At 44.9% G+C, this 27,718-nt stretch overlaps 1 protein-coding gene across 3 annotated transcripts in view; it reads right to left on the bottom strand.

The window, feature by feature from the left end:
• Positions 1 to 27,718, bottom strand: part of GABRA2 (gamma-aminobutyric acid type A receptor subunit alpha2) — a 298,395-nt gene that overhangs the window by 105,892 nt on the left and 164,785 nt on the right. For all 3 annotated transcript variants that reach the window (XM_073645542.1, XM_073645541.1, XM_073645543.1), the window contains exons 6-7: positions 21,979 to 22,061; positions 16,544 to 16,687 (exon numbers count right to left, since the gene is read on the bottom strand). In XM_073645542.1, coding sequence (XP_073501643.1) covers positions 16,544 to 16,687; positions 21,979 to 22,061 — 227 coding nt within the window. The remainder of the gene's footprint in view (positions 1 to 16,543; positions 16,688 to 21,978; positions 22,062 to 27,718) is intronic.

Here is a 27,718-nt window from a genome sequence, read left to right as displayed (position 1 = left end):
ATCTTGTTGTTCGGGGGACGTTGGAGGCACCAGCAGCTTCAAAAACTTGTCTGCTGCTATGACAAGGCTTTTTTGCCGCTGCTCTTTCAACCTGACGTAATTGCCTGTAGGAAAGAGTCCTCAATTTGCCCTTATCAGCACGCACACGTGTGTACTGTGAATCAGCTACATACTTCTTGATTGCCAAGACACTTCATCCTGATCATCGCACAATGTTGATTGTAGTCATGCCTTGACCTAAACACTCCACAATTTGTTGCTTCTCAGCAGCCGACACATCCTTTTTCTTTCCCATTTTGGCAGAAAATGTAGGCTGCTTAATAATGTGAGACAGCCTTTTTAAGTAGTCTTGCCTTTCATTGGACACACCTGCCAAACTAATTAGCACAGGTGTCTGCAATTGCTTACAGTGATATAAAGAGCCCTGACACACATCACCATCAATGAGTTTAACTGACAAACAAAGAAATTCTTCCCTTATCACTCCTAAACACTTTTAGCATAATAATTTGGAACACAGTGTACATGTGCTTTTCCACAAAACACCAGTGGTTCACGTAGTGAATCTTACAGTTCTAAATTGCCAACCGTGGTCTGTATGGAGTTGTTCAATAAAGGGCCCAAAATTAAGATAACATAGATGGGAGAGGTCTCTATGAATAGGAATTCCTAAGTATTTGATACCCTGTGAGGGCCAGGCAAAGGGAAAGTTGGACTGGATGGAATCCTATATGTATTTGGGGAGGGAGACATCGAGGGCCTCAGACTTCGCTGCATTGATTTAAAAAAAATTTGGCCATGTAACAAAGTGATCTATTTCAGCCATAACAGCATGGATGGATATATGTGATTGAGTGATATATACTAGGACATCATCAGCAAATAGAGAGCACTTGTACTCGGTACGTCCCACCTCAATCCACCTAATATTGGGGTTATGGCGAATTGATGAGAGCAGGTGCTCCGTCACTAGGATGTATAAGAGAGGGGACAGAGAACATCCCTGCCTTGTCCCATTGGTGATTGTGAAAGGTGATGAAAATGTTCTGACGCGCCCCCTGGGCCTTGGGACACCCGGAGCCGGACCCTTTTTGGTGGATGCTGGTGGTTGTAGTCTCCGTGGCGGCGACCCGGTTCCGTGGCTCAGGGCGGTCAAACCAGTGGCGGAACTGTTTATGTGGTTTTGATGTTTAAATGTCCGACTGTTAGAACCTTGCTGTTAGGTTTTTTTTCCTTTGCTGGTCTCATGACCTTGTTGGCCTATTTAGTCCTGCTCCGCCCTTCTGGCTTTGCTGGACTTCATTGTATATCTACTTTCTAGCTAGCCTGTGCTCTGTATCTAACTCTGTTAGTTTGCTTGGTCTACGGACCTCTATGTTCTATCTATTTTGTTTGTTCGTCTGTCTGCTACTATTTCTGTTAGGAGGTGTCCCATATTCCTCCCAGTCCTTAGTACTTGTAGGGATTCCCTCCCCACATCTATAGGTCTTCGTACAGACTAGATTAGGACTTTAGCAGGTCTGATCGCAGGATCAGGTTCCCTGTTACATCGTAGGGATTCAGCTGAGTCTCATAGTAGGGACAGATCTCCTCTCTTTCCTTAGCTTTGGTAGCAGAACATAACAGTAAGTCCAGCCAGCAAATTCTCTAAGGAAAGATTTTTCTGTTCCATCATGGTGTCGATTCAGGATTTGGCTCATCGCCTGCAGGGACTCTCTCTGGAGGTGGCCGAGCTCCGTCAGCACGTGAGTAACTGTCCTGGAGCACATTTCTTGGAGCCTAAGGTATGTTTGCCGGATTTGTTTTTTGGTGAACACCGAGAATTTTTTTCATTTAAAAATGCTTGCTTATTGTATTTTCGTTTGAGACCTAAGTCCTCTGGGGATGAATCCCAGCGCGTAGGGTTCATAATGTCACTTTTGCGCAAAGAGCCTCAGGAGTGGGCCTTTTCTTTGCAACCTAGTGATTCATGCTTCAGATCAGTGGATAGTTTTTTTTCTGCTTTGGGACTATTATATGATGATCCTGACCGTGTCGCATCAGCTGAGACTGAGTTGAGACGTTTGAAACAGGGATCAGGTAATGTGGAAAAATATTGTACTCATTTCCGTCGATGGTCTACTCAAACAGGGTGGAACGATTCTGCTCTGAAAAGTCTATTTCTTGCTGGGCTCAGTGAAAGGGTTAAAGACCTGCTAATTGCTTATCCTACACCTGAAGATTTGCAACAGGCTATGCAATTAGCTATACGGGTGGATAGAAGACTGCGTGCTAGGGTTAATGAGAGCAAATCCTCTCCTATGTCAGTTTCTGGTTATGATAATGTGTGTACTAACAGTGGTGAACCGATGGAGATTGGATCGGTGGCACCTCGCTCTCAAGAAAAAGACCGTCGTTTTTCGCAAGGCTTGTGTTTCTATTGCGGAAAATCTGGTCATTTGATTAAAGGCTGTGAGCTTCGTATGAAGAAAGAAAAAAAAATGGTCAGTCACGCCCGTATTGCCTGTTTAAATTCCAAGGGTATATTTTTAGCTGCTTCCACGATTGCTCAGGAAAAATTAATGGAATTTCGGGTGTTTGTTGATTGCGGGTCTACACTGAATGTAATTGATGGGGGATTCGTGGAAAAACTCAATTTAAAACCTGAACCTTTGTCATCCCCCATTGCTGTGGTTTCTGTGGATGGCTCCCCTTTGAAGAATTTTACTCTCAAGGTCAGTGAATTTCCTCTCACTATTAATGGTGTTCACCATGAGAAATTGGATTTGGTAGTGTTGAATAACTTGCCTTCTCCAGTAATATTGGGTTTGCCCTGGTTAAAATTTCACAATCCTGTACTGGATTGGTCTACCAGTGAAATTAAATCCTGGAGCCATAAATGTTATGACAAGTGTTGTAACGGGCGTATTGCAGCTGTGGATAGGGGAGAATTGCCTGTTCCTATTCAGGATTTTTGGAGAGTTTTTTCTGAGAAGGAATCGCAGGTTTTGCCTCCCCATAGAGACTATGATTGTTCTATTGAATTTGTCCCTGGAGCGACTCTTCCTAAGAGTCGTTTATTTAACCTTACTATTCCTGAGAGGAAGGCTTTGGAGGAATACATACAGACAAGCTTGGCCGCCGGCCACATTAGGCCCTCTAAGTCTCCTGTGGCGGTTGGATTTTTTTTTGTAAAAAAAAAGGACGGCGGTTTACGTCCTTGTCTGGATTTTCGTGAGATTAACAAAATTACGGTACGCAATCCTTACCCACTGCCATTGATTCCTGATCTGTTTAACCAGTTATTGGGGGCCAAGTGGTTCTCTAAAATTGACCTTAAGGGGGCATACAATCTGTTGCGCATGAAGGAGGGCCCTTTAAGGTGCTTCAGGTTGTCAACCAATCTGCTGTTAGGTTGGAGGTTCCTACCTCCTGGAGAATTAATCCGGTCTTTCATGTCTCTCTGTTAAAAAAAGCTGTTGTGTCGGATGGTGACGCCTCTGCCTCTGTTCCTCCGGTGGTGGAGGACGGGGAATATGAAATTTCTCGCATCCTTGACTCTAGACGGTATAGAGGTAGTTTGCAGTATCTTGTGGCCTGGAAAGGTTTCGGACCCGAGGATAACTCTTGGGTGAGGTCAGATGATGTTTCCGCGTCCAGACTTATCAGAGCGTTTCACAGGAGATTTCCTGATAAGCCTGGTCCTAGGGGATCCGGAGGATCCTCTTAGAAGGGGGGGTACTGTTAGAACCTTGCTGTTAGGTTTTTTTTCCTTTGCTGGTCTCATGACCTTGTTGGCCTATTTAGTCCTGCTCCGCCCTTCTGGCTTTGCTGGACTTCATTGTATATCTACTTTCTAGCTAGCCTGTGCTCTGTATCTAACTCTGTTAGTTTGCTTGGTCTACGGACCTCTATGTTCTATCTATTTTGTTTGTTCGTCTGTCTGCTACTATTTCTGTTAGGAGGTGTCCCATATTCCTCCCAGTCCTTAGTACTTGTAGGGATTCCCTCCCCACATCTATAGGTCTTCGTACAGACTAGATTAGGACTTTAGCAGGTCTGATCGCAGGATCACGTTCCCTGTTACATCGTAGGGATTCAGCTGAGTCTCATAGTAGGGACAGATCTCCTCTCTTTCCTTAGCTTTGGTAGCAGAACATAACACCGACTACGCCACCCGTGGATTGCGGTCAGAGTGAACCGCCGCTCCAGGGCAGACCGCTGAGGCTGGTGTTGTGGGTGCAGCAGAGCGTAGCATAACTCCCCACGGGAGGAGTATAGCCTCAGGGCAGTGTATGCGGAGGATGGGGATGATGGTGCAGGGCAGCAGCAGTAACGACACGGAGTCAGTGATGCAGTCCAGGGCCTTTACTCACAGTTCTTATTATCCAGACCACGTCTGCAGGTAACGGCTGCCCACGTCGTACTGTGCTCACCAGGTGAGGGGCTCAGACAACTCCCAGATAACTTTGGAGCGCTTCACAGGACCCCCTTTGTGTGTCCTTTGTCTGGCCTTTCTTACCAACCCTTCTGTCCGGCTGCCTCGGGCCTCCTCTTGGTAAACTTGGCGCCAGTTTCCCTGACCCTATGTGGTGCCTTCCTAGCGGGTGTAGCGAGGGGCTGCGCCACATAAAATGTCACAGCCTCCTGTTTCTAGCTGAGGGTCATTTCCTGCCTCCACTAGTTTCGGGGACCGGTCTCCCCCTTTGGCCTGACCCCTCCACGCAGGTGGATTCGGGCGTGCGGTGGCGACTCGCCCGTCCGCACCCCTGGGATCCCTTCATTCCTCGTTCCTGGAGCCTTCTCCGCTCCTCTTCCTTCCTTCTCCCTCTTCCAGGCCTGGGCCTCTGTTACTAGGCCCGCTTCCGGAGCAGAGCTCATGCAGAGCCCCTGCTCCCTGCCACTTCTGCTCAGACTTCTCTGCACTGAACTAAGATGGTGCCCACCTTTTATACTCCCTTCTCAATGCACCCAGGAACTGCTTCCTCCCTGCTTCTGCACTACAGGATTCCCCTTCCTCAGTGTTCCCTCCCCCCACTCCAGCCAGGGACAGGGACTGTCGTGCCCATCTCAGGGGCATATTGGTCGCCCTGCCCCACGGCAATGTTGTGTAATGCATGCAGGTGTCGGGTCCTGATCCACACTACATCCTTACCTGAGAGTGAGATATCACACCTCTGGGTGAGGTGCAATACCTCTGTAGCAACCGAGCCCTCAGGGTGCTACAGTTCCATTTATCTTCAGCCTAGGTGACGTATTGCGATACAGTGCTGTGATTTTGGCTATAAAAGGGTCCCCTAGACCCCTACCCCAAGCTTTTTAAGAGAATCATATATGGCGTGCCAGGAGACTCTCTGGAATGCTTTCTCAGCATCCAACGAGAGTATCTAATTACAAATTTTTAACTGCATCTAGCCCAGGAAATACTTTGTGCCTAGTAGCAGTGTCTGCTAGTGTAACATACCTGGCGGCGTCCTTGCATAGTGGTCCATCTCCCACTGTGCAAGAGCGCGCACTTGATCTCCTGTCCAGAATGTCTCTCTGGCTTCCCTCCTTGCTGTCTGTTTGTCTGTTTTGGCTGCATAGGGCGACACCCGCTGAACTTCCTGTTTCTTGTACCTGCTGCGGACACGCCCCTGTTGCACCTTCAGCCTATTGCTGTCCATCTTTGGGTATTTATACCACCTTCTTCCTCAAGATGGCGCCTGAGCATTGTTTCTTGTCAGTTGGCTTTTTGTCTCTGACATGCCAGGTCCTATCCTGTTTTCCTGCCTGTTTTCCAGTTCTGTGTCTGAACTGTGGTCTGTTCTTGTGAACACGCTTCTTGCCTGTTCTTTCGCCTTCTAGGGGCCGTATTCCTAGATCTGCCTGTCTGTGCCTTGCGGTATCTGTTCCCGTCTGAAGAGAGTCCTGTTTGTGTCCCTGCCTTGCGGTATCTGTTCCCGTCTGAACAGAGTCCTGTTTGTGTTCCTGCCTTGCGGTATCTGTTCCCGTCTGAACAGAGTCCTGTTTGTGTTCCTGCCTTGCTGTCTCTGTTCCCGTTCCTCTGTTCCCTGTTGTCTGTGCCTCGTTTCTACTTTAACCTTGTTTCCCTTTTCCCTCTATGTCTGTTTTCTGCGTCTTTTTGCAGAGTCTGAACCCGCTCCTAAATTCCTTCTCGTCGTCTCTGTACCTCTGTTGTGAATTTAGTGTACGCTCGCTACTTCTATGTAAGTACTGTGCGTGCTTCTGGTTCTGCCTTTCCTTCTCCGTCTGTTCTTTGTGAACAGAGTCCTATCCCCTTGCCTTGTTTACCGCTCTGCGGTGTCCGCTCTGCTCCTGCTTAGCTTGCCGCTCTTGCAGTTTCTGCTCTGCTCTTGCCTTGTTTACCGCTCTGCGGTGTCCGCTCTGCTCCTGCTTAACTTGCCGCTCTTGCGGTTTCTGCTCTGCTCCTGCCTTGTTTACTGCTCTGCAGTGTCCGCTCTGCTCCTGCTTAGCTTGCCGCTCTTGCGGTTTCTGCTCTGCTCCTGCCTTGTTTACCGCTCTGCTCCAGCTTAGCTTGCCGCTCTTGCGGTTTCTGCTCTGCTCCTGCCTTGTTTACCGCTCTGCGGTGTCCGCTCTGCTCCTGCTTAGCTTTCCGCTCTTGCGGTTTCTGCTCTGCTCCTGCCTTGTTTACCGCTCTGCGGTGTCCGCTCTGCTCCTGCCTTGCTTGCCGCTCCTGCGGTTTCTGCTCTGCTCTTATCTTGCTAACTGCTTCTGCGGTTTCCGCCCTGCTTCTGTCCGCTGCTCCGGCAGTCCTGTCCTGCCCTGCTTGTGCTCGCTGCTCCTGCAGCCCTGTCCTGCTCTGTTCTTGCCCACCGCTTCGGGCGTTCCCTCTCTGCTGTGGTTGTCTACCGCATCTGCGGTTCTGTGACCCAGTCTGTACTGGGTCTTAACCTCTCTGTGCTCCAGCCCGTCCTTTCGGCCAGTACCTCCCTGTCTGCATACTCGCCTGTATCCACCCATCTGCATACCTGCCGTGTTTGCTTACATCCACCAGTCTGTGCCAGCCTAACCTGCCTGTTCCAGTAATCCCAGTGTGGGTCAACCCCCGTGTCCGGAGTTTGACCTGGAGTAGCACCTGGTCCCTCTGCCCGGTTTCTCCCTGGTGCACTGGCGTCGTATGCGGTCGTGCCATCTTGGTCGGATCGGCCAGATACTTAGTCACGCCCCTCCAGGCACTCTCCGGTTCATGGTCCAGTGGAACCACAACACCCGCACACGCCAGTCAGTCCGGGCGTGTGCATAACAGCATGCTCAGGCCATGGTTCCCGTTGAGCCCCACGGCCTTCGCTCTCTGAGAAGTTTTCCAGCGAATACATGCATTAAAATAAATAAATAATTATTTTTTTTTCCCTTTAGCTGAGTTCCAGGCGAATTACGCACCCGTCCAGATGGATCTATCTGCTCTCGTTCCTGCGGATCCGCTACGTTATTATGGGGATCCAAGACAAAGTCGTGCATTTGTGGAGCAATGCATGCTACACTTCAAGTTCTACCCTCTATGTTTTCCCACCGATCGGGTTAAGGTGGCATTCATTATGTCTTACCTGGCGGGTGATGCCTTGGAATGGATCTACCCGCTATATGATACACAGGATCCGATCCTCTTGGACCTAATGGCCTTCCTGGTGGCCTTTCTAATGGTCTTCGATGATCCTAACCCGGAGGCTCCTGCTGAAGCTTCACTTCCCAATATCCCGGAGCAGCCCCAATGGGTAATGTGTGTGGGTAGCGCAATAGTCCTCCAGCCCAATGAGACTACTGCCCACCCAGAATCCTCACAGGGTGACTACGCTTTCCGGAATACTTCTCCCAACCTCAAGAGGCAGTCCAGACGTGCTAGACGTATAGGCAAGCCGTCACGCCAGGGTCTGTCCTCCCTGAGACCTCCTGACCCCAACCTTGAAGTCCCTACTGAAGCTTCATCTCCCTGTATCCCGGAGAAGCCCCAACGGGTAATGTGCGTGGGTAGTGCACCAGTTCTCCTGCCCGAAGAGACTTCTGCCCATCCAGACTCCACACAGGAGAACTTCCTGCACCCGGCATCAGATGCTTCACCCACTTTAACCGGTGTGCATGTCCAAGGATGCTCCAAAGCTGTGCTTACCTCAGAGTCTGTGCACCTCTACTACCTGGCGGAGGACCCCCTGTTGCCTCCTGAATCCTCCGGGATACCACTCGATGACAAATGGAGAGAGACTTCTCTACTCCCGGTACTCGATACTTTGTCCGCTTCGTCCTGTGAGCCTGACAATGGGTACCCCAAAGTGGTAGTTACCCCCGAGTCTCTACACCCCTCCGACCAGGCGGAGGACCTCCAGTTGTCTCCTGAACCCTTCGGGGTGCTACCTGGTAGCGAAAGGACAGAGACTCTCCTATACTCTGTACCTGATACCTCGCTCGCTTCGTCCAGTGAGTCCAACCTAGGGTACTCCGAAGCAGAGGTTACTCCCGAGTCTCTACACCCCTCCGACCAGGCGGAGGACCTCCAGTTGTCTCCAGAACCCTTCGGGGTGCTACCTGGTAGCGAAAGGACAGAGACTCTCCTATACTCTGTACCTGATACCTCGCTCGCTTCGTCCAGTGAGTCCAACCTAGTGTACTCCGAAGCAGTGGTTACTCCCGAGTCTCTACACCCCTCTGACCAGGCGGAGGACCTCCAGTTGTCTCCAGAACCCTTCGGGGTGCCACCTGGTGGTGAATGGACAGAGACTTTCCTATATCCTAGATCTGATACCTCGCTTGCTTCGTCCAGTGAGTCCGACCTAGTGTAATCTGAAGCAGAGGTTACCCGGGAGTCTCTACACCCCTCTGACCAGGCGGAGGACCGCCAGTTGTCTCCAGAACCCTTCGGGGTGCCACCTGGTGGTGAATGGACAGAGACTTTCCTATACTCGGTACCCGATACCTCGCCTGCTTCGTCCAGTGAGTCCGACCTAGTGTACTCTGAAGCAGATGTTTTCTCTGAGCCTCGGCACTCTTCTGACCCGGCGGAGGACCTCCAGTTGTTTCCTGAATCCTCCGGGGTACCACCAGATAACAAAGAGACAGTGATTATTCCTCATTATGTACCTGATAACCCGTCTATTTCTTCCTGTGAGCTTGACAAGATGTACCTCGAAGCAGAGATTACCCCCAAGTCTCTGTCCCCCTCCTACCCGGTGGAGGACTTCCAGTTGTCTCCTGTACCCTCTGGGGTGCCACCTGAAAATATGTGGAGAGAGACTTCCTTGTGTGCTGTTCCTGGTACTCCACCCATTTCGTCTGTTGCTAAGGGTGGCTGGATGGGAGGTAGCATCCTAGCTACCCAGAGGAGACCAGTTTTTCCGGTGTACAGTGGAAGTGATCTCTTCGAAGTGAAGAATTGGCCCTCGAATTCCCTGCGGAAGATTCTGGCAGGCCTAAAGAAGAGGGGGCGTAAGGGGGGGGGGTACTGTAACATACCTGGCGGCGTCCTTGCATAGTGGTCCATCTCCCACTGTGCAAGAGCGCGCACTTGATCTCCTGTCCAGAATGTCTATCTGGCTTCCCTTCTTGCTGTCTGTTTGTCTGTTTTGGCTGCATAGGGCGACGCCCGCTGAACTTCCTGTTTCTTGTACCTGCTGCGGACACGCCCCTGTTGCACCTTCAGCCTATTGCTGTCCATCTTTGGGTATTTATACCACCTTCTTCCTCAAGATGGCGCCTGAGCATTGTTTCTTGTCAGTTGGCTTTTTGTCTCTGACATGCCAGGTCCTATCCTGTTTTCCTGCCTGTTTTCCAGTTCTGTGTCTGAACTGTGGTCTGTTCTTGTGAACACGCTTCTTGCCTGTTCTTTCGCCTTCTAGGGGCCGTATTCCTAGATCTGCCTGTCTGTGCCTTGCGGTATCTGTTCCCGTCTGAACAGAGTCCTGTTTGTGTCTCTGCCTTGCGGTATCTGTTCCCGTCTGAACAGAGTCCTGTTTGTGTCCCTGCCTTGCGGTATCTGTTCCCGTCTGAACAGAGTCCTGTTTGTGTTCCTGCCTTGCGGTATCTGTTCCCGTTCCTCTGTTCCTTGTTGTCTGTGCCTCGTTTCTACTTTAACCTTGTCTCCCTTTTCCCTCTATGTCTGTTTTCTGCGTCTTTTTGCAGAGTCTGAACCCGCTCCTAAATTCCTTCTCGTCGTCTCTGTACCTCTGTTGTGAATTTAGTGTACGCTTGCTACTTCTATGTAAGTACTGTGCGTGCTTCTGGTTCTGCCTTTCCTTCTCCGTCTGTTCTTTGTGAACAGAGTCCTATCCCCTTGCCTTGTTTACCGCTCTGCGGTGTCTGCTCTGCTCCTGCTTAGCTTGCCGCTCTTGCGGTTTCTGCTCTGCTCCTGCCTTGTTTACCGCTCTGCGGTGTCCGCTCTGCTCCTGCTTAGCTTGCCGCTCTTGCGGTTTCTGCTCTGCTCCTGCCTTGTTTACCGCTCTGCGGTGTCCGCTCTGCTCCTGCTTAGCTTACCGCTCTTGCGGTTTCTGCTCTGCTCCTGCCTTGTTTACCGCTCTGCGGTGTCCGCTCTGCTCCTGCCTTGCTTGCCGCTCCTGCGGTTTCTGCTCTTCTCTTATCTTGCTTACTGCTTCTGCGGTTTCCGCCCTGCCCTGCTTCTGCCCGCTGCTCCGGCAGTCCTGTCCTGCCCTGCTTGTGCTCGCTGCTCCTGCAGCCCTGTCCTGCTCTGTTCTTGCCCACCGCTTCGGGCGTTCCCTCTCTGCTTTGGTTGTCTACCGCATCTGCGGTTCTGTGACCCAGTCTGTACTGGGTCTTAACCTCTCTGTGCTCCAGCCCGTCCTTTCGGCCAGTACCTCCCTGCCTGCATACTCGCCTGTATCCACCCATCTGCATACCTGCCGTGTTTGCTTACATCCACCAGTCTGTGCCAGCCTAACCTGCCTGTTCCAGTAATCCCAGTGTGGGTCAACCCCCGTGTCCGGAGTTTGACCTGGAGTAGCACCTGGTCCCTCTGCCCGCTTTCTCCCTGGTGCACTGGCGTCGTATGCCGTCGTGCCATCTTGGTCGGATCGGCCAGATACTTAGTCACGCCCCTCCAGGCACTCTCCGGTTCATGGTCCAGTGGAACCACAACACCCGCACACGCCAGTCAGTCCGGGCGTGTGCATAACAGCTAGTCAGCGGATTATCCCGGCTGTTAAGCAAGCTACACCACCTGTAGTTTGGACACTTAATTTTTTCAAAGGAAATGCTTCGGGACCACGGGATACTCAGTGAAGAGCATCAGGAGGCACCCCAAGGCATAGGGGCTGGGACTGGCAGTAGGATGCCTTGCGGTGGACAGCCGAGCTCGATCCTTATAAAATCTTTTTAACTGCAGCAGCTTTAGTGGACGCTACTGGAGCTAGAATTACGCGGCTGCTGGCATGAGACTTCCCCTCCAATAGATCCTTGTAAATGGATTTAAAGTGTATTCATTCAAATTAGAGAGACAATTTAAATTAAAAAGCTTAGAGCTGCCTCCACCACAGGGGGGCTCGCTCGACCCACCAGCGGACAGGCACCAGTAATGGGAGAGGGGGGCTGGCCGTCAGGGTTCACCGCGGCTCTGGCACAAACCCGGCGACGCGGAGGTGGCACGGGCAGGAGCGGACTGAACGCTTCTCACTTTTTGGATTTTAGAAGTACATGACATGCCTATATCTGTGTCTCCCCCTCCTTTTACTCCTCCACCTCTTTTCTTTTCGCATGACTATATGTACTTGTCACTTTTCCATGTGTTAGTTGTGTCTTCTGAGCAGTTTGTCAGCTTTTGAACACATTTGAAGGTGTTTTCTATGTGTTTCTATGTGTTTTTGTTTGCCTGCCATTGGTTTTAACGGTGTTCGAAGGTGTTCGACGAACAGTTCGACGAACAGTTCGGCGAACACACGGGTGTTCGACGAACCGAACCGAACTCAAACACTACGGGGGTGTCTCAACACTAGTGCACACCTTATGTTGTCCGCAACATGTGTCTGCAGGACAGGGATGGCATGCCTGGAAAAGTAGTGGCGGCTGGGAAGAATGTACTGCGGGTCAGGCACCGCTACCAGTTTTTTAAAACTATCAGTCTCCACCAGCCGGAATGGCAGCATTTCAAAGGCTAGGAATTCTGAAATGCTGTCATTCAGGACCATGGCTAGTAGGTGGGTGGGGGGTATCTCCTCTTTCTCTAACGGGTTTGGGGAATGGAAAGCTGAACACTTCAATGGGACGGTGTGAAGATTCTCGGTGACACTGGTGGTGGTGGTGATGGTGCTGTCACATCCTTTCTTTACGGGGAGGCAGGTGGCCCTATTTATCGTGAGTGGGAGGAAGAGGTCGAGACTGCAGCAGAAGAGGGAGCAGGAGGAGGCTCAGATCTGTCATGCTTTTTAAGGTGTATACTCAAATGCACCTTGTGCTTGGAATTCAGATGCCTTGTCATGCAGGTGGTTCTCAGGTTCAGAACATTTATGCCTCACTTCAGGGTCTTACGGCACAGCATACAAACCACCTGTCTCTTGTTGTCAGCACATTCCCTGAAGCGATGCCATGCCAAGGAGCTCTTTTGAGCTGGCTTTGGTGTGCTCATTTCAGCAGCATGTTGGGCAGTAGCAGCCAACCTACTGGCTGGGGGGTGCCCGCTGTGCCTTTGCACCCTGCTCCCTTTTTGCTGTGCTCCTAGGGCAGTGTGGCCACCTCCTTTTCCTCTAAACTGCGCACATCACTAGGATGTCCTTCGTTCCATATGGGGTATAGGGAATGGAAAGCTGAACACATCAATGGGACGGTGTGAAGATTCTCGGTGACACTGGTGGTGGTGGTGATGGTGCTGTCACATCCTTTCTTTGCAGGGTGGCAGGTGGCCCTATTTATCGTGAGTGGGAGGAACAGGTCGAGACTGCAGCAGAAGAGGGAGCAGGAGGAGGCTCATATCTGTCATGCTTTTTAAGGTGTATACTCAACTGCACCTTGTGCTTGGAATTCAGATGCCTTGTCATGCAGGTGGTGCTCAGGTTCAGAACATTTATGCCTCACTTCAGGTTCTTACGGCACAGCATACAAACCACCTGTCTCTCGTTGTCAGCACATTCCCTGAAGCAATGCCATGCCAAGGAGCTCTTTTGAGCTGGCTTTGGTGTGCTCATTTCAGCAGTATGTTGGGCAGTAGCAGCCAACCTACTGGCTAGGGGACGCCCGCTGTGCCTTTGCACCCTGCTCCCTTTTTGCTGTGCTCCTAGGGCAGTGTGGCCACCTCCTTTTCCTCTAAACTGCGCACATCACTAGGATGGCCTTCACTCCATATGAGGTATAGGACCTCATCATCCCCCGTATCATCTTCCACCCACTCCCCAACCTTGCCCTCTTTACCGGTCAGCACACTGCAGAAAAATGCTGCAGTTGGCAACTGTGTTTCGTCATCCTTTGAGATGTGCAGTGGTGGTCCACTGACCATGTGCACTAGCCCTCTCATGTACTCATCCTTTAACCTAAAAAGTGGTTGGGCATCAGTGAACTTAGTCTCTTTCACTTCTGAAGCAGGACCAGGTGGCTGGGCCACGGAACTCCAGCCAGCAGAGTCATCAAAAAGCAGAAAAGACTGATGCATAAATTGGGGTCAGACAGCTTGGCTGATTTGCAAGGGCGTGAGGTGGACTGACCATGGCTCTCAGGTGCCAACTCTGTACTTTCTGCCATGGACCGGGTAGAAGATAATATGAAGGAACTGAAGGCACTCTCAGCCATCCAATCTAACACCTTGTCAACATCTTGTGGACTCACCATTCGTGCAGCGGTACTCTGCACTATGAAATGAAGCAGAACGTCCTTTCACCTGCGTGAACTGGAGGAAGGTACTTTATTTGGGCATGTAGCAGGCACAAAACAACCACATCCTCTCCCTGCAGCAGCTACACCACCACATCCATCAGCAGCTACACCAGCACCACCATGTCCACATCCCCTATTTGATTCTCTCCTAATTTTTTTACGTTTTTTTTTGGCACACTACAGATATGGTGGCAGAGTAGATTTATTTTTTAGGCATGCTACTTTTACAGACACAGCAGTAGAGTAAAATTCATTTTTGGGCCCACAAATGGCAAAGAGATGACTGCAGAGCAGATTTATTTATTAGGCACCCTACTCATATAGACACAGTGGTAGAGTGAAATTATTTTTTTGGCCCACAAATAGCAAAGAGACGGCTGCAGAGTAAAATTATTTTTTAGGCACACTACTCACAAATAGCTGCAGTGTAGAATTATTTTAGTACAATAAAATTATTTTTGGGCCCACAAATGGCAAAGAGACGGCTGCAGAGAAAATTTATTTTTTTAGCCACACTACTCGTATAGATACAGCGGTAGAGTAAAATAATTTTTTTGGCCCACAAATGGCAAAGAAATGGCTGCAGAGTAGATTTATTTTTTAGGCACACTACTCATACAGACACAACGGTACAATACAAATGGCAAAGTGAAGGCTGCAGAGAAAATAATTTTTTTAGCCACAATACTCGTTTAGACACAGTGGTAGAGTAAAATAATATGTTTGACCCATAAATGACAAAAAAGACAGCTGCAGAGCAGATTTATTTTTTAGGCTCACGACTTGTATAGACACAGCGGTAGAGTAAAATTATTTTTTGGCCCACAAATGGCAAAGGCTGTGTGCCCACGTAGCATTTTTCAAGCGTATATGCTGCGGAATTTCCGCAGCGTAAACGCTTGAAAAACGCATGTATATCCGCACCCCATGGTCCCCAATGGGATTCCGCAAGTTCTATGCACATGCTGCGGATTTTTCCGCAGCGTTTATGCCGCGTTCAAAAATCCGCTGCATGTCATTTAATTTTGCGTTTCCGCAAGCGGAATTGCCTTTGTCCAATGCATAAAAAACGCAAGGCAATTCCGTATGTGGAAAACGCGTGATAAACACGCGAAAAATGCGCAATAAACGCGTGCGGAATTCCACATGCGTTTTTCCGGGAGAGGACTTGCATTTATGCAGCAGAAATTTTCTGCTTCATAAATGCAACGTGGGCACATAGCCAAAGACACGGCTGCAGAGTAAATTAATTTTTTAGGCACACTACTCGTACAAACCGCTGCAAACTGCACAGAGGCTTTCTGTAACAGTACTCCCACATGGGGAGGTGCAGAGTACACATAGAGGTTTAAAGCCACTGTACTCCCACAGGCAGGGCTGCATTGTTTGCACAGAGGCTTAAAGGCACAGTACTCCTACAGTACTCCCACAAATGGGGTGGCAGTGTATGCACAGAGGCTTAAAGGCACAGCACTCCCACAGACAAGGGTGCAGAGTACACACTGCGACTTTTTAGCACAGCACTCTCACATATATCGGTGCAGCGTATACACAGTGGCTTTTTTGCACATTATTCCCACTGAGACACGTGCAGAATGCACAAACAGGCTTTTTTGCAGTGTGCAGTCTAATTCTGTCCCCCACTTCAGCTGTGTCCTGCCCCTACACTTATCAGAGCAAAATGGCAGCGGGACTCATAATCTGGCATTTATACAGTCCGGTTCACGTGGTGCACCTGCCAATCATGGCCATGCCAATACTTGTCATGGCTGTGATGGCTCCAGAAGTGCCCATAGCCTACAATCTTGTTGTTTGGCTGCGCTACAGCCTCTCATCAAACTTTATTAGGGATCCGAACCTGAACATCAAACAGGACATCAGGTAAAAAGTCCATGTTCGGGGTTCGGTTCTGGACACTAGGTGTCCGGGACGAGACCCGAACTTTAAATTTTGGGTTCGCTCATGCCTAATTACATCTCAACACAAAATCCCCTTGCAAAACTCACTCCTGAAGAATGATTCATATGAACTGAATCCTGGATCTGCATAACCTTACCTATCGGAATATTATCACAGACCAATATCAAGCCCTCACTAGCCGGAAATTACACAAGGACGAATATCTTTTTGGACCCCAGCATTATACCCTTCCTCCAGCATTATGGTTTATAATCTAGTGGCATATTTTCATTTTATTTCCATCTCACCATTATTGACAAATCTATAGCAAGCACGTTGGCTCAATTTTAGGTCTTGAGTCTTCATCACAGGTCCCATTTAGTCTTCAGTAATACTAATGCTGACTATGCCTTGCAACATCAGGATTTTGAGGAGTAATGTATGTTATGACATCAGGATGCCTAGTCGACGTTGGCAGCGGCACTGTAGAAGGCAAAAGACCGGCTCTGACTCAAAACCAGACCAAAATCCTGATGACCGACCAGTAAGCTGTATGGAGAAGTTGAGGGAAGTGGAGATGGGGAGGGCCAAATGAACATTTTTTTTTTTTCTTCAGCCTATTGAAATTGTTCTAGTGACCAGTGTGAAAACTATAGCAATTCAAGATTTTTTAAAATGTTTAGATGGTTAAAAAATAAAATAAGATCAAAATAAATCACATTTCATAAAAGTATGAATTTAGATTATACAATATATTATAGTACATAGTATAGTATATAATATATTATATAATCTATAAGTGCTAGTCCATGAAATCAGATACAAGTGAAACTCATGCACTTACCTGTACTTGACTTAATGGTTTCATTCCCAACCAAATGACCTAAAAGCACATACTGATTTAATCTTGAGCCGTCTGGTGCCACCACAACGGAATCTGTGGCATTTCTAGTCCATACATACGTCACTTCTGATGTTGTGTAAGCATCTGCACAAAGCAAATAAATGAAAAATTGTACATGTTTTCCTGAAGACGTTTCACACTATTGTAGCATTGTACATACAGAGCAAATGTAATATCTTTTGAAACTGACATCTTATCCAAACAGCTTTAAAAATACTTGTGGAGAGTGACATACCGGCTCTGGCATGCCAGTGTAAGAAGGCTTATTTTCTGTGCAATGCCCCTCTGTGAAATTAAATATGCAAACTGCCTCTTCAGAGAGGAAGAAGACTAGAACTCTATAGCACCACCTATTGGAAGCAGCGATCCTATAAGTCACTATCAACCCTTCAAAGAGTCTTAGACCTCAGTCCAGAGCCTCTCACCCAGCCAAATCACATCACATACTTTGCACTGACGAGCAATACCCTAAAACATTGCGTTTGCTAAATGAGATTCTGATTTGGATTTTATCCTAAGTCATATTGCAAGACTCATTAAAGGGTTGATTGTTACTTGTAATATCGCTGCTTCCAACAGGTGGTGCTATACAGTTCTAGTCCTCTTCCTCTCTGAAGAGGCAATTTTCGTATTTAATTCCCCAGAGGAGCATTGCACAGCGAATAAGCCTCCTTACACTGGCATGCCAGAGCTGGTATGTCACTCTCCAAAAGGAGAAACAAAGCCAAAGTGCACATTTGAAGAAGACATGTAAGATGTTCAGTAGACAGATAATTCTGTATGGCTAATACCTGCCCATTATGGAAATTCCTAATCTATTTCATTGTTATCTGGAGGATGTCACGAATAGAATTAGAGCCTTTAGTCTTTCAGTACATTTCACCCAAATAACCTGACCACATGTAGCTGATAGAAAACTTAAAGGGAAGCTGTCAGAATTTCTACCTTCTCATGGATATGCATGCCTCATGACTGTTGGATTGCAAGTGTCCAAGTGGCTCTTGTGTCATGTGCTCTTCCTAGGGTTGTCTGAACTCAATACTTTAGATTCTCCATTCTTCTCAGAGTAATGACTCCTTAATTAATGTTAAATTAAAGTTAAATTAATGAGAGCCGTTACTAAAGGTACCGTCACACTTAGCGACGCTACAGCGATCCCGACAATGATACGACCTGGCAGGGATCGTTGCTGAGTCGCTGTTTGGCCGCTGGTGAGATGTCAAACAGTCAGATCTTCCCAATGACGCAGCAACGATACGGCGACCCGTAGCGACCTGTATAACGATGCAATGCAAATGCACGCCTATGGGTCTCAGTTCTGAGTCGCCAACGAGGTCGTTGGTAAGGTGTCAAACACACCGATGCATGCTACCCAGCGGGACCTCAACGATCAAAAAATGGTCAAGGCCATTTCGACACGACCAGCGATCTCACAGCAGGGGCCTGGTCGCTGTTACGTGTCAAACGTAGCGAGATCGCTGCTGAGGTCGCTGTTGCGTCACAAAACTTGTGACTCAGCAGCGATCTCGCTAGCGATCTCGCTTAGTGTGACGGGGGCTTAAGAACAGAAGTGTGGGAGAATGTTCATTTCAGAGAAAATTGGGGTGATCGCATGGAGGCTCTTCAAATTATAGTGTTAAAACATAGATTTCTCACTCATGTAACCTGTATGGCTATCATTCCACTGGCAATATTCATTTGTCTACTCACTTGTATAAACTCATTCACAGCAGTGCTTACTATTTATTATTATTTAGAACATCTGTATTTTCCATTTGCTCTGTAGATATCATTCTCGTATAATATATGCATATTTATTCATTTAGCATATGTTATGTGAATATTGTGTTGCAATTTATGAGACTAGTGGTTCCCTTTATGATTTCCACTCTTTTCCCTGACATGCGCCCCGGTTTTTAGTTGGTTTTAGTTGTTTTAATTATCTGGCATTGTTCTTTTATCCATTGTTTGTCACCTGTAATAGATACCAAACATGTATAGTTCTTTTTCATTTAAGTGCCATTTTCTGAGACCTATAACTTTTTAATTTTTCAGGGTATAGGGCTGTATGAGGACTTATTTTTCACACCCTGAGCTGACGTTTTTCCTAATTTAATTTTGGAGTAGATACAATGTTTTCATCTTCATTTATTGCATTTTATTGCAATGTTGCGGAGGCAAAAAAAAAGTAATTCTGGCCGTTTGATTTTTTTCTCATTACAATGTTTGCAGATTGGATAAATTTATTTTAGACTTTGATAGATCAGACCTTTACAAATGCCTTTGTATTTTTTTTTCATATTTTTAAAAACATGTTTTCACTTTTAACTGTATTTGTCCGCTCAATGTAGGAATTTGGTTCATAAGGTAAAATTGTGTAAGACAGGAGAAAACTCTTGTCTCATCTAACAAGCTTTAGAACAAATGGATACATTTCCTCAATTTATTTATTGATCAGTTTATTGTCAGTGAATGCCCTCATGGTTGAATTCAATGAATCTGCTAAGAACTTCTTAAAGTGTCCTACAGTTGAACAGTCAGTGACGGTACAACATCCCATCAGGCTGCTCTGTCACTCGCAGCAGTACATGTTGCTAAGTTCCTGAATATTTGAAGGGTACAGAATAGAAAAAACATGGAACATTAAAAATCTAAAATAGAATTGAATATTTGCTTTCTAATCAAAGTTTCAGAGAAGTTTACAGCACTCTTGTTGGAATTCTCATACTCCAGTGGAAATCCCACAGTTTTATCTTACATAATTATCTAATGTGAACTCTAGGATGTGATGAACAGATCAGCATTGAGTTTCAATAAAATTATCTTTTATACGGGTTTTGGTAACACCACTGCCTTTGTCCCTGCATGGCTTCCCATCCCCCACCATGCAGGGACACCAACTTACTCACCACTCTGGGCCATGCAGTGTGTTCCTTATCCTGTTCTTTCTGTGTGCAGTGCACTCCTTGTCCCCTGCTTGCTGTGCATGTTTCCTGGCTGCAAGCTTAGGGCACCCGTGTGTGCACTTCCTGATTCTTAAAGAAACAGTGTGCGCATTCCTAATGTGTCCCCATCCTATTGCTGGGAAGTACTTGGCACTTAAGGCACCTAAACCTGTTGAGAGGTGCCTGAGCAACATTCTCTTGTGCAACTACTGAGTTGCCAGGTCCTGTTTCTGTCTCTGAACCTGTTTACTGCCACCCTGGAGGCTGAATACTCAGGCCTGAACCCTGAATCTGTACCTGTATCTGATCCTTGCCTGTTCCTGCCACCATGGGGACTGAATACCCAGGCTTGAACCCTCCTGAAGCTGTTCCTGTGGTTCCCATCCTGACGCAACTGCGTTTCCCTGCCTGATCGCACTTGCAGTCCAGTACTCTCTTGCCAGAGACCCAGTTCTTCCTGAAGCTGTTCCTGCCATCCTGTAGGCTTAATACCCAGGCCTGATCCCTCCTGAAGCTGTTCCTGTCCATCCAGTCTGAACTGGGCCCTACCCGTTCCAGTATTTCAGTCATATCTGCTAGTGACCCAGTTCTTCCTGGAGCTGTTCCTGCCTGTCCAGCCTGAACTGATTCCTACACCTGCCTGCCTGTGTATCTGCTAGTACTTGCCTGTCATTATACCAGCCGTAGCTCCCTTTGCCGTATGTTTGTGAATCAACTGTGCCAGTCTGTATACCTCCTTTTGAATCAGCTGCCATGTGTCCGAGGTCTACCCTGGAGTTGCACCTGGTCTTGCCCCCCCCGGCTCTCCTCAGATCATGGCACCATCAGATGCCATGCATCCGAGGTCAGTCTTGGTGTGGCACTTAGTTACGCCCCTCCAGGCTCTCCTCCTTCCACAGCACAGAGGGACCACAATCCACGCTTACACTTAACAGTCCAAGCGTGAGCGTAACAGCTTCTTTCTATGATTCCTGACAGACTCATTGTGAATAATACAAGTCAAAAATAGCATATGCCTACTTTTACCCATTTATGACATTACAGAGCCGCCATGGCTTGTTAAGCCCCCTTTATACTCTATTCTGATATTTGAAGTCTGGAGGATGTACAGATACAGTATAGATACAATGGACATGTGAACTCCTATTGTATCAACCTCTTTAGGTCCCATAGTGAAATATTCTAAGTTTACAAGCATCTAAATTCTTACTAAATATATTCTTACTCAATAATTTAGATTGAGATAAATTATAATTTGTGATGCTGTGCTACTATCATCCCATTTCTATTAAAGAAACAAATGCTTTAATTTACATTGATCATTGTAATGCTCTATTATAATGATTCTCAGGTTTGTTCTTGGATACCTTTATACATACTAGGTTATCTCCATGTACTCACAGAATCTTCTTGGCAGCCAATGATAAATTTAAGTTTAGTTGCTGATAAGGAGTAAAGGACTGATCCAGATTAACATTTTTAATGTTTTCTTGTCTAAACCAAGCATAATGTTGTTTGTACACTGACCCTTTAATAATGAATGGCAACTTGTGACCTAAGACTCGCTATAGAAGTCAAGGGATATGTTAAATCATTTTAAATCTATGTTATTTCCATATTTAGTAAGTTACTACATAATAGGTTTCTATTTTGGGTCATATCTAAGAACATTGGCAGACAAAAAATATGGATATAATACGATAATATGGATCCAATAATAAAAGAAGAATTGTAATATCGACATGTTTAGAAAATTGCACATGGGTGAAAATGACCGTTTTGTTTTTTTTCTGAAAGCGAAACAGCCATTTTTTTAATGGTCATCTGTCTTCAGATTGCTTCATCTACTGGCAGCGATATAGTATAGAAATGTACAGTATGTACTTATTAAATCTTTATATGTATCAAAGAAGAAGCTGAGAAACTGGTAACACATAGTAAACTGATGCATTTATTTTTGTAAGGCTAGGTTCACACTAATCCACCCATTCACTCCAATATCCTTCTTAAAACCCATTTAAAATATTCTTTACAAATTCTTCCAATTCAATTCAATAGAAAATCCACTTTGCTGTTTATATGAGCTGTTTACATTTTTTTTCCAATAGGGTTTTAAAAGCCCCGAAACGCATTGCATTGGTATTTTCTACATTTCTACTACTAACGTGACATATGGATACAACTGACAGGTCAATGCAAAGTAAAGATAAAACATACATACAGACCTATCATTAAGTGCATGAGCAGATACAATAGAATTTTCATATGGAATTAGAAGTGATTAATTCATTGCTATTAATAACAACTTTTTGTTCTTGGTATAGAACATTGTAATTATGTGCAACAACTATAAATGTAATAATGACACAAAACAAGTCAGTACATTCCAATTAACAAGTGACCTTCAGACAAAGACTGGCAAATACTTACAGCTGCCAAATTTTAATGGACAGGCATGTGCATCCATAGGAAAATCTTCTAAATGCATGGGGCATTCAGCCTGGACAGTGAGCCTAAGAAACAGACAAAAAAAAAAACAATATGTTTTCTTTTCTAAAGAGTAATACAAAAGGGAAATCTGTTCTACAATGCTGTCCAACTTATGGCGCATGAGATAAAAATTGCTCTGTTCCGCTAATAACATCATTAACATTTAAATCTGCTCTTTTATTTTCTTTTCATGTGGTCTTTCATAAAGCGTTTATAACATCAAAACATTGCAAACAAGCACATTTCCATAATTTCCATATTTTAGCCAAATATTGAATAATATACATAGTTGTAAAGGCAGTTGTCATATTGATGCTGTAATGTCTGAACACTTGGCTTATTTTGGGAAATTCATTATCAAGATACTGAGCAGTTCAGATAAAAAAGATTTTTTTACTTGAACAAAATTTATCTTCCCAACTACACTAAAGTTTTTAAAACGGAATTCCAGGTTCATTAAATTAAAGTTGCATTTCCATCTGAGTATTCCCATCAAGTGATGGCATATTTCTAGGATATGCCATTAAGTAATGATCGAGGGGGTCATGATTAGTGTTGAGTGAATTTGTTCGGCATTTCAAATTCGTGTTCGTGTTCGGGGTTCCGGCTTGTTCGCGCCAAAAAATCTGCTCCACCCACGAACATCCCAGATTTGCCACGCTGTCATGCAGGTGTCATCCGCGTGACAGCGTGGCAAATCATGGGTGTTCGTGGGCGGAGCCAATTTTTTGTCGCAAACAAGCCGGAACCCCGAACACGAACACGAATTTGAAATACCGAACAAATTCGCTCAACACTAGTCATGATATCTGGGACCCCCACCAATCCAGAAAATGAAGGGATCACATTGCTAAATTAGAGCTATATTCCCTTCCCAGATTTCAACTGCTCACTGGCTCTCCTCCTAGGCCTCCCGGCTATGCGAAAAAATTGCAGCTGGCTTCATTGACGTGAAAAGAGAAAAAAGCCAAAATACTGGTGCATAGCCATCGGTGAATTCCTACATCTGTTCCAATCGTGCAATATCTTATTGAAACACTAGAGATTAGCAAAATTGTCGAAATTCAATTTTGACATGTTAACACGAATTTGCCTGTAAATTTTGATTCAATTTATTCAGTGTAAATTTAATCTGCTGGAAATGCTGTGAAGGTGTTAAAAAATCTTATAGTCACTGCTCCTTGTCCCTCCCCATGCACAGTATTGTTGGTCCATGGATCAGCTACAATATCTTCTACTTACAGTACTTCTCCTTCCTGGGGTCCAGCGCTGCAAATCTTCATTATTCCCCACACCATCATGCGGGATGTAATGCATGACGTTGATATGAATGACATGTGCAGTGCTGAATGCGGTAACGTGGGGAATAACACACGTCATTGACACATGTGTCACACGCCATATGATCAAGTGGGGCTTAGTGAAGAACAGTAGTGCAATAGGAATAAGAAGAAGGCCAAAAATGTGCGATAGGAGGATTGAGCAGCTGCTGCACACCTATTTGGAGGGTCAAGAAGAGATGAATATAATAGATTGTTTTTGAAGCCCTAATAATAAAATAACTGACTGGCACATCGCACATCTCTTCATGTAAGGAGGGGATCTACTTTTGTACTTTATATTGGGACAGAACGGTCGCGTTAGTGATTAAACTGTTCTCACCTTAGCTCATCGGCCTGTGTTGGCGTTCCTTACTTGTCCGAAATGGGCTAGTGTAAATGGGCCATTAGGCTTGGTAAACATTCCTCTGTAGAGGGGAATCTTGCATATATTCTCACTTTCCCCCAACGCTAAGTAGTAAAAGGGATGTGCCAGCTAAGTAAGCCTTGGACCCCTTTCTGAAATAACCCCTGCAGCACCCACAGAGTCTACCCCTATGTACTACCTTGGATGAAGAACTACTCAATTGATCATTATCACGTATGATAAGTGCACAATACCCTCCTTTTTCATGGCACAATCACCATCCTGACTGTCTAATCAAGCAGAAAAAAAAAGATTTTTTCTTTTTCCTTTTCATAAGTTAAACTTGGCAATTAGCATGCAAAATATCACAGCAATTCCACATAGCAAAGCTAGCTAAACAATGATATTAGTCGAGAATATAAGTCCAACAGACCAAGCCTTCAGTAATAAAATCAGCATAACATATCATCTAGCATTTTCTTGTTCTTCTCTTGCTTATTTTTTGGCAAAAGAAAAAAGAATGCTATTAAGTTATAAAAGTATATAATTATATTTTAACATTTTGGAAATTGCAATAATTTGTGTAAAATTAAAAAAAATGAAAACTCTGCATCTTCTGTTTTAATGGCCTGCCCTTGTTCAATATTCGGCACAGTACAAATCATTAATGCTTTAATTTTATCCAATGTGTAACTGTTGCGGGTAAAAAAAATACTGCAGTGTGCCTCATGTTATTCTACTACTGGGATTGTAAAAGTGGCGCGAGGCAGACTGTAGTTAAATATTTGAGAAGAGATGATTTGTCAGAGTGGCAGTGTCAATATTCGGAGATTTGAGAAGGAAGGCATGAAGCAGAGTATAGAGTATTGAAGTGGAACACAGAAAATCTCCTTTACACACCATGACACTCTATTCCTTTCTACAACATATCCTTCAAAGCTTCTCTAAACCATCACAGCAAAATCTTTCATGTGATGCTATTCCAAGCTAAACATTTTGGGGGCAACAGCCATTGCATTTTAAATGAAAGCATCCTCTGAAGCCTCTCTTGACTGTGGATTGATATCTGCTATATGGTAACAGCTGTACAGACTAGAGGTTTTGATTTTGAGGGTCTTCTCTGTAGTATAAATGCACTTCACTTGTCAGATCTATAGAAAACATTATTTTTTTAAGATTTGAAGGATTGGACAGCTCCACTCTACGTAATAGTGATAAATATAAAACTGTGTCAGCTGAATATATTCCAGTGGGGTTTTACACTTATTTTATAGAACACTCTAATATTATGAAACAGATGATCCCTAAAGTGAAAGTCTTCCCTTGAATACCAATTTAGAAGTAGATAAACTCATTTTAACCTCATCATGACCTGGTGATTTTTTTTACTTATATTTTAGACTCTTTAGGAGACCTGAACCTGCAATCACTTGTTCCATATACTGTAGTCAACAGTATTGCAACATAAATGGGGAAAGTATATAGGGAAAGTGATTATCTCCTAAGAAGCCCAGCTTGTGGCTGGGCTTCAGAGGAATATCAAGGTGGCAGCAATGGGATCTTTCAACAGACAATGGAATGGCAACAGGTCAGAACACCAGCAATCACAAAACAGCACTCCAACTGGATTAGCTGTCTTAAAGTTTTTATTCTGTCAATATATTGCAATCATCATATTATACAGCACTGTGTATTTAAAATTGCTCATTTTGCCTTTTTACCCAGTTAACTCTTTTCTTTTCTCTGCTCTATGTAGAAACAGGTCTCTTTTCCCTGCATGACTCATTCATTTCATCTCCCTCCTCCCCCCTACCAAGGACTTTTGCAGTGACTTATAACTCATGCAGGGAAAATAGATTGTTTTCACCGTGGTAGATCGACTCACTTGGCTGCTTAAACAGGTAGTCACAGGAACACTTACTGTTTAAGTGTTCAACTAGTTTATTAAAACCGTACTGCATAAACCAGTCCAAAATTAGGCAAACAAACACGGCCTTTCAGGCATAACAGGAAAAACAAAATAGCATACAGTACAGTTTGTGTGGCTGCTGGGATTCGCCCACTAAATGAAAACAAAAACAAGTTTCAGTTCTTTTTAACACAAGCACAGCTCTGGAGCTCTCACCTCCAGACACACCGAACACTGAATGAATCCAAAGGCTCCATATTTACCTTCTGGACCACACCCTGGGGTGAGATATGGTGAACGGCCTCCCATCCATGCTTCGGATGTTCACTAAAACCCAGCCCTTAATATGGCCGATTAACCCCCCTCAACATTTAGTATGCTGGAGCCTTTTTCCAGGTTCATATCACTGAGACTAACATCCTGAGTGACACACTTCTCCCCTCCAGTATTTTACCAGTGACCTTCTCACAGAACATAGAGCTTAGAGGGATTCAGCTAGTCTGTTTTTAATCGTGTGATGTCATAGACATAATGGAAAATAAAAAAATTACAATGAGTTATTGTAAGTACACAGTGCTATATAATATGATCATTGCAATTTATTAAGAGGATAAAAAAATTTGAATGGGGTGCTTCTTTAAATAGTTAAATAGCAGCAATCAGAGATAACCCTGATCCCTGCTGCTAGCGACAGGTGCTGTCTATAAAATAGCTGACATCCTCTATGTGTGAAGCAGGCTCATACACCTGCATCTGGTACATGATATACATGTACTTCACAAATTGGTAGAGGTTAAGGTATTAGGCTATGTTTTCATAGATTTTTTTTTAAAACAATTTCAATGCCAGAGTCCACATTAAAGCTAAATCCAATTGTTTTTAACGGGAACTCTGTTGCTGTTAATACAGGCTCCTTGCACACAGCTGTGCTACAGAATTAGCATTTTGGCTTCAATACACACTTCCCATATTTGTCTGACTGCTTGGTTAACCCTAAGTGTGTGCAAGTATTAAAATTGTTAAACTTTATACAAATATAAATTAATTAAAATGAGCAAAATAAAAAAATATGTCTCAAGCATTTTCTTCAGTCAAGAGATCCAATTTTCAAATTTAGTATAGAAATGATCATTCATGAATATTATAGAAAACAATATTATAGAAACTTAGAAATTGCAATAAAGCAGTTGAAATTTCATTTTTGCACTGATCTACAATGCAAATCTACAATCTACAGAGTCATTATTAGTTTGTTGTTGCCTATAGTACATGCTACTACAGTATTGTACAAATTTAACTAGTAGCCAAGGGAGATGTTGTGCGTATCACTTTAGGTCATCCCTATAAACAGGTCAAGACTATAGATTTTGATGGCAAAAGGATAAATGTTCTGTTGACCAGATGTTAATGGGTCAGTCTCAGAGAAATGATGTGTTCTGTATAAGCAAGCTTTTAATTAGAGCCTCCAATTGATGTGTTAACAGTAATCATCACATCTCTTTATCAATGTAAGAATGTAGAATGTAATCTGTAAGAATCACTTCCATGGCCATTTCACTCAGCTGAATTATATATGAGGTATAAAATATAAACTACAATCCTAAATCAATGTTTGTCAGTGAAGTGTATTAGTCAGCCAAGTATTTTAATTTGTAAAATGATTACAATTCAGCCACTGAGGAATTTCCCTATGAGTATATTGATTCAGACCCCTAATATTCTACTTCTGTGTGGTCTGAAGAAAAAAATCTCCATTCAAATGTATATTTTTTATCATATATTATAATTGTATACAGTATGAATCTTTATATCTACAGTACAGACCAAAAGTTTGGACACACCTTCTCATTTAAAGATTTTTCTGTATTTTCATGACTATGAAAATTGTACATTCACACTGAAGGCATCAAAACTATGAATTAACACATGTGGAATTATATAGTTAATAAAAAAGTGTGAAACAACTGAAAATATGTCTTATATTCTAGGTTCTTCAAAGTAGCCACCTTTTGATTTGATGACTGCTTTGCACACTCTTGGCATTCTCTTGATGAGCTTCAAGAGGTAGTCATCGGAAATGGTCTT

This window comes from Phyllobates terribilis, unplaced genomic scaffold (genome assembly GCF_046119375.1).
Source record: "Phyllobates terribilis strain yellow unplaced genomic scaffold, ASM4611937v1 Scaffold_1__5_contigs__length_1240528914, whole genome shotgun sequence".
Classification (NCBI taxonomy): Eukaryota; Metazoa; Chordata; class Amphibia; order Anura; family Dendrobatidae; genus Phyllobates; species Phyllobates terribilis.
The sequence above is the reverse complement of the archived record's forward strand: the minus strand, read 5'-3'. Positions and strand labels throughout refer to the sequence as shown.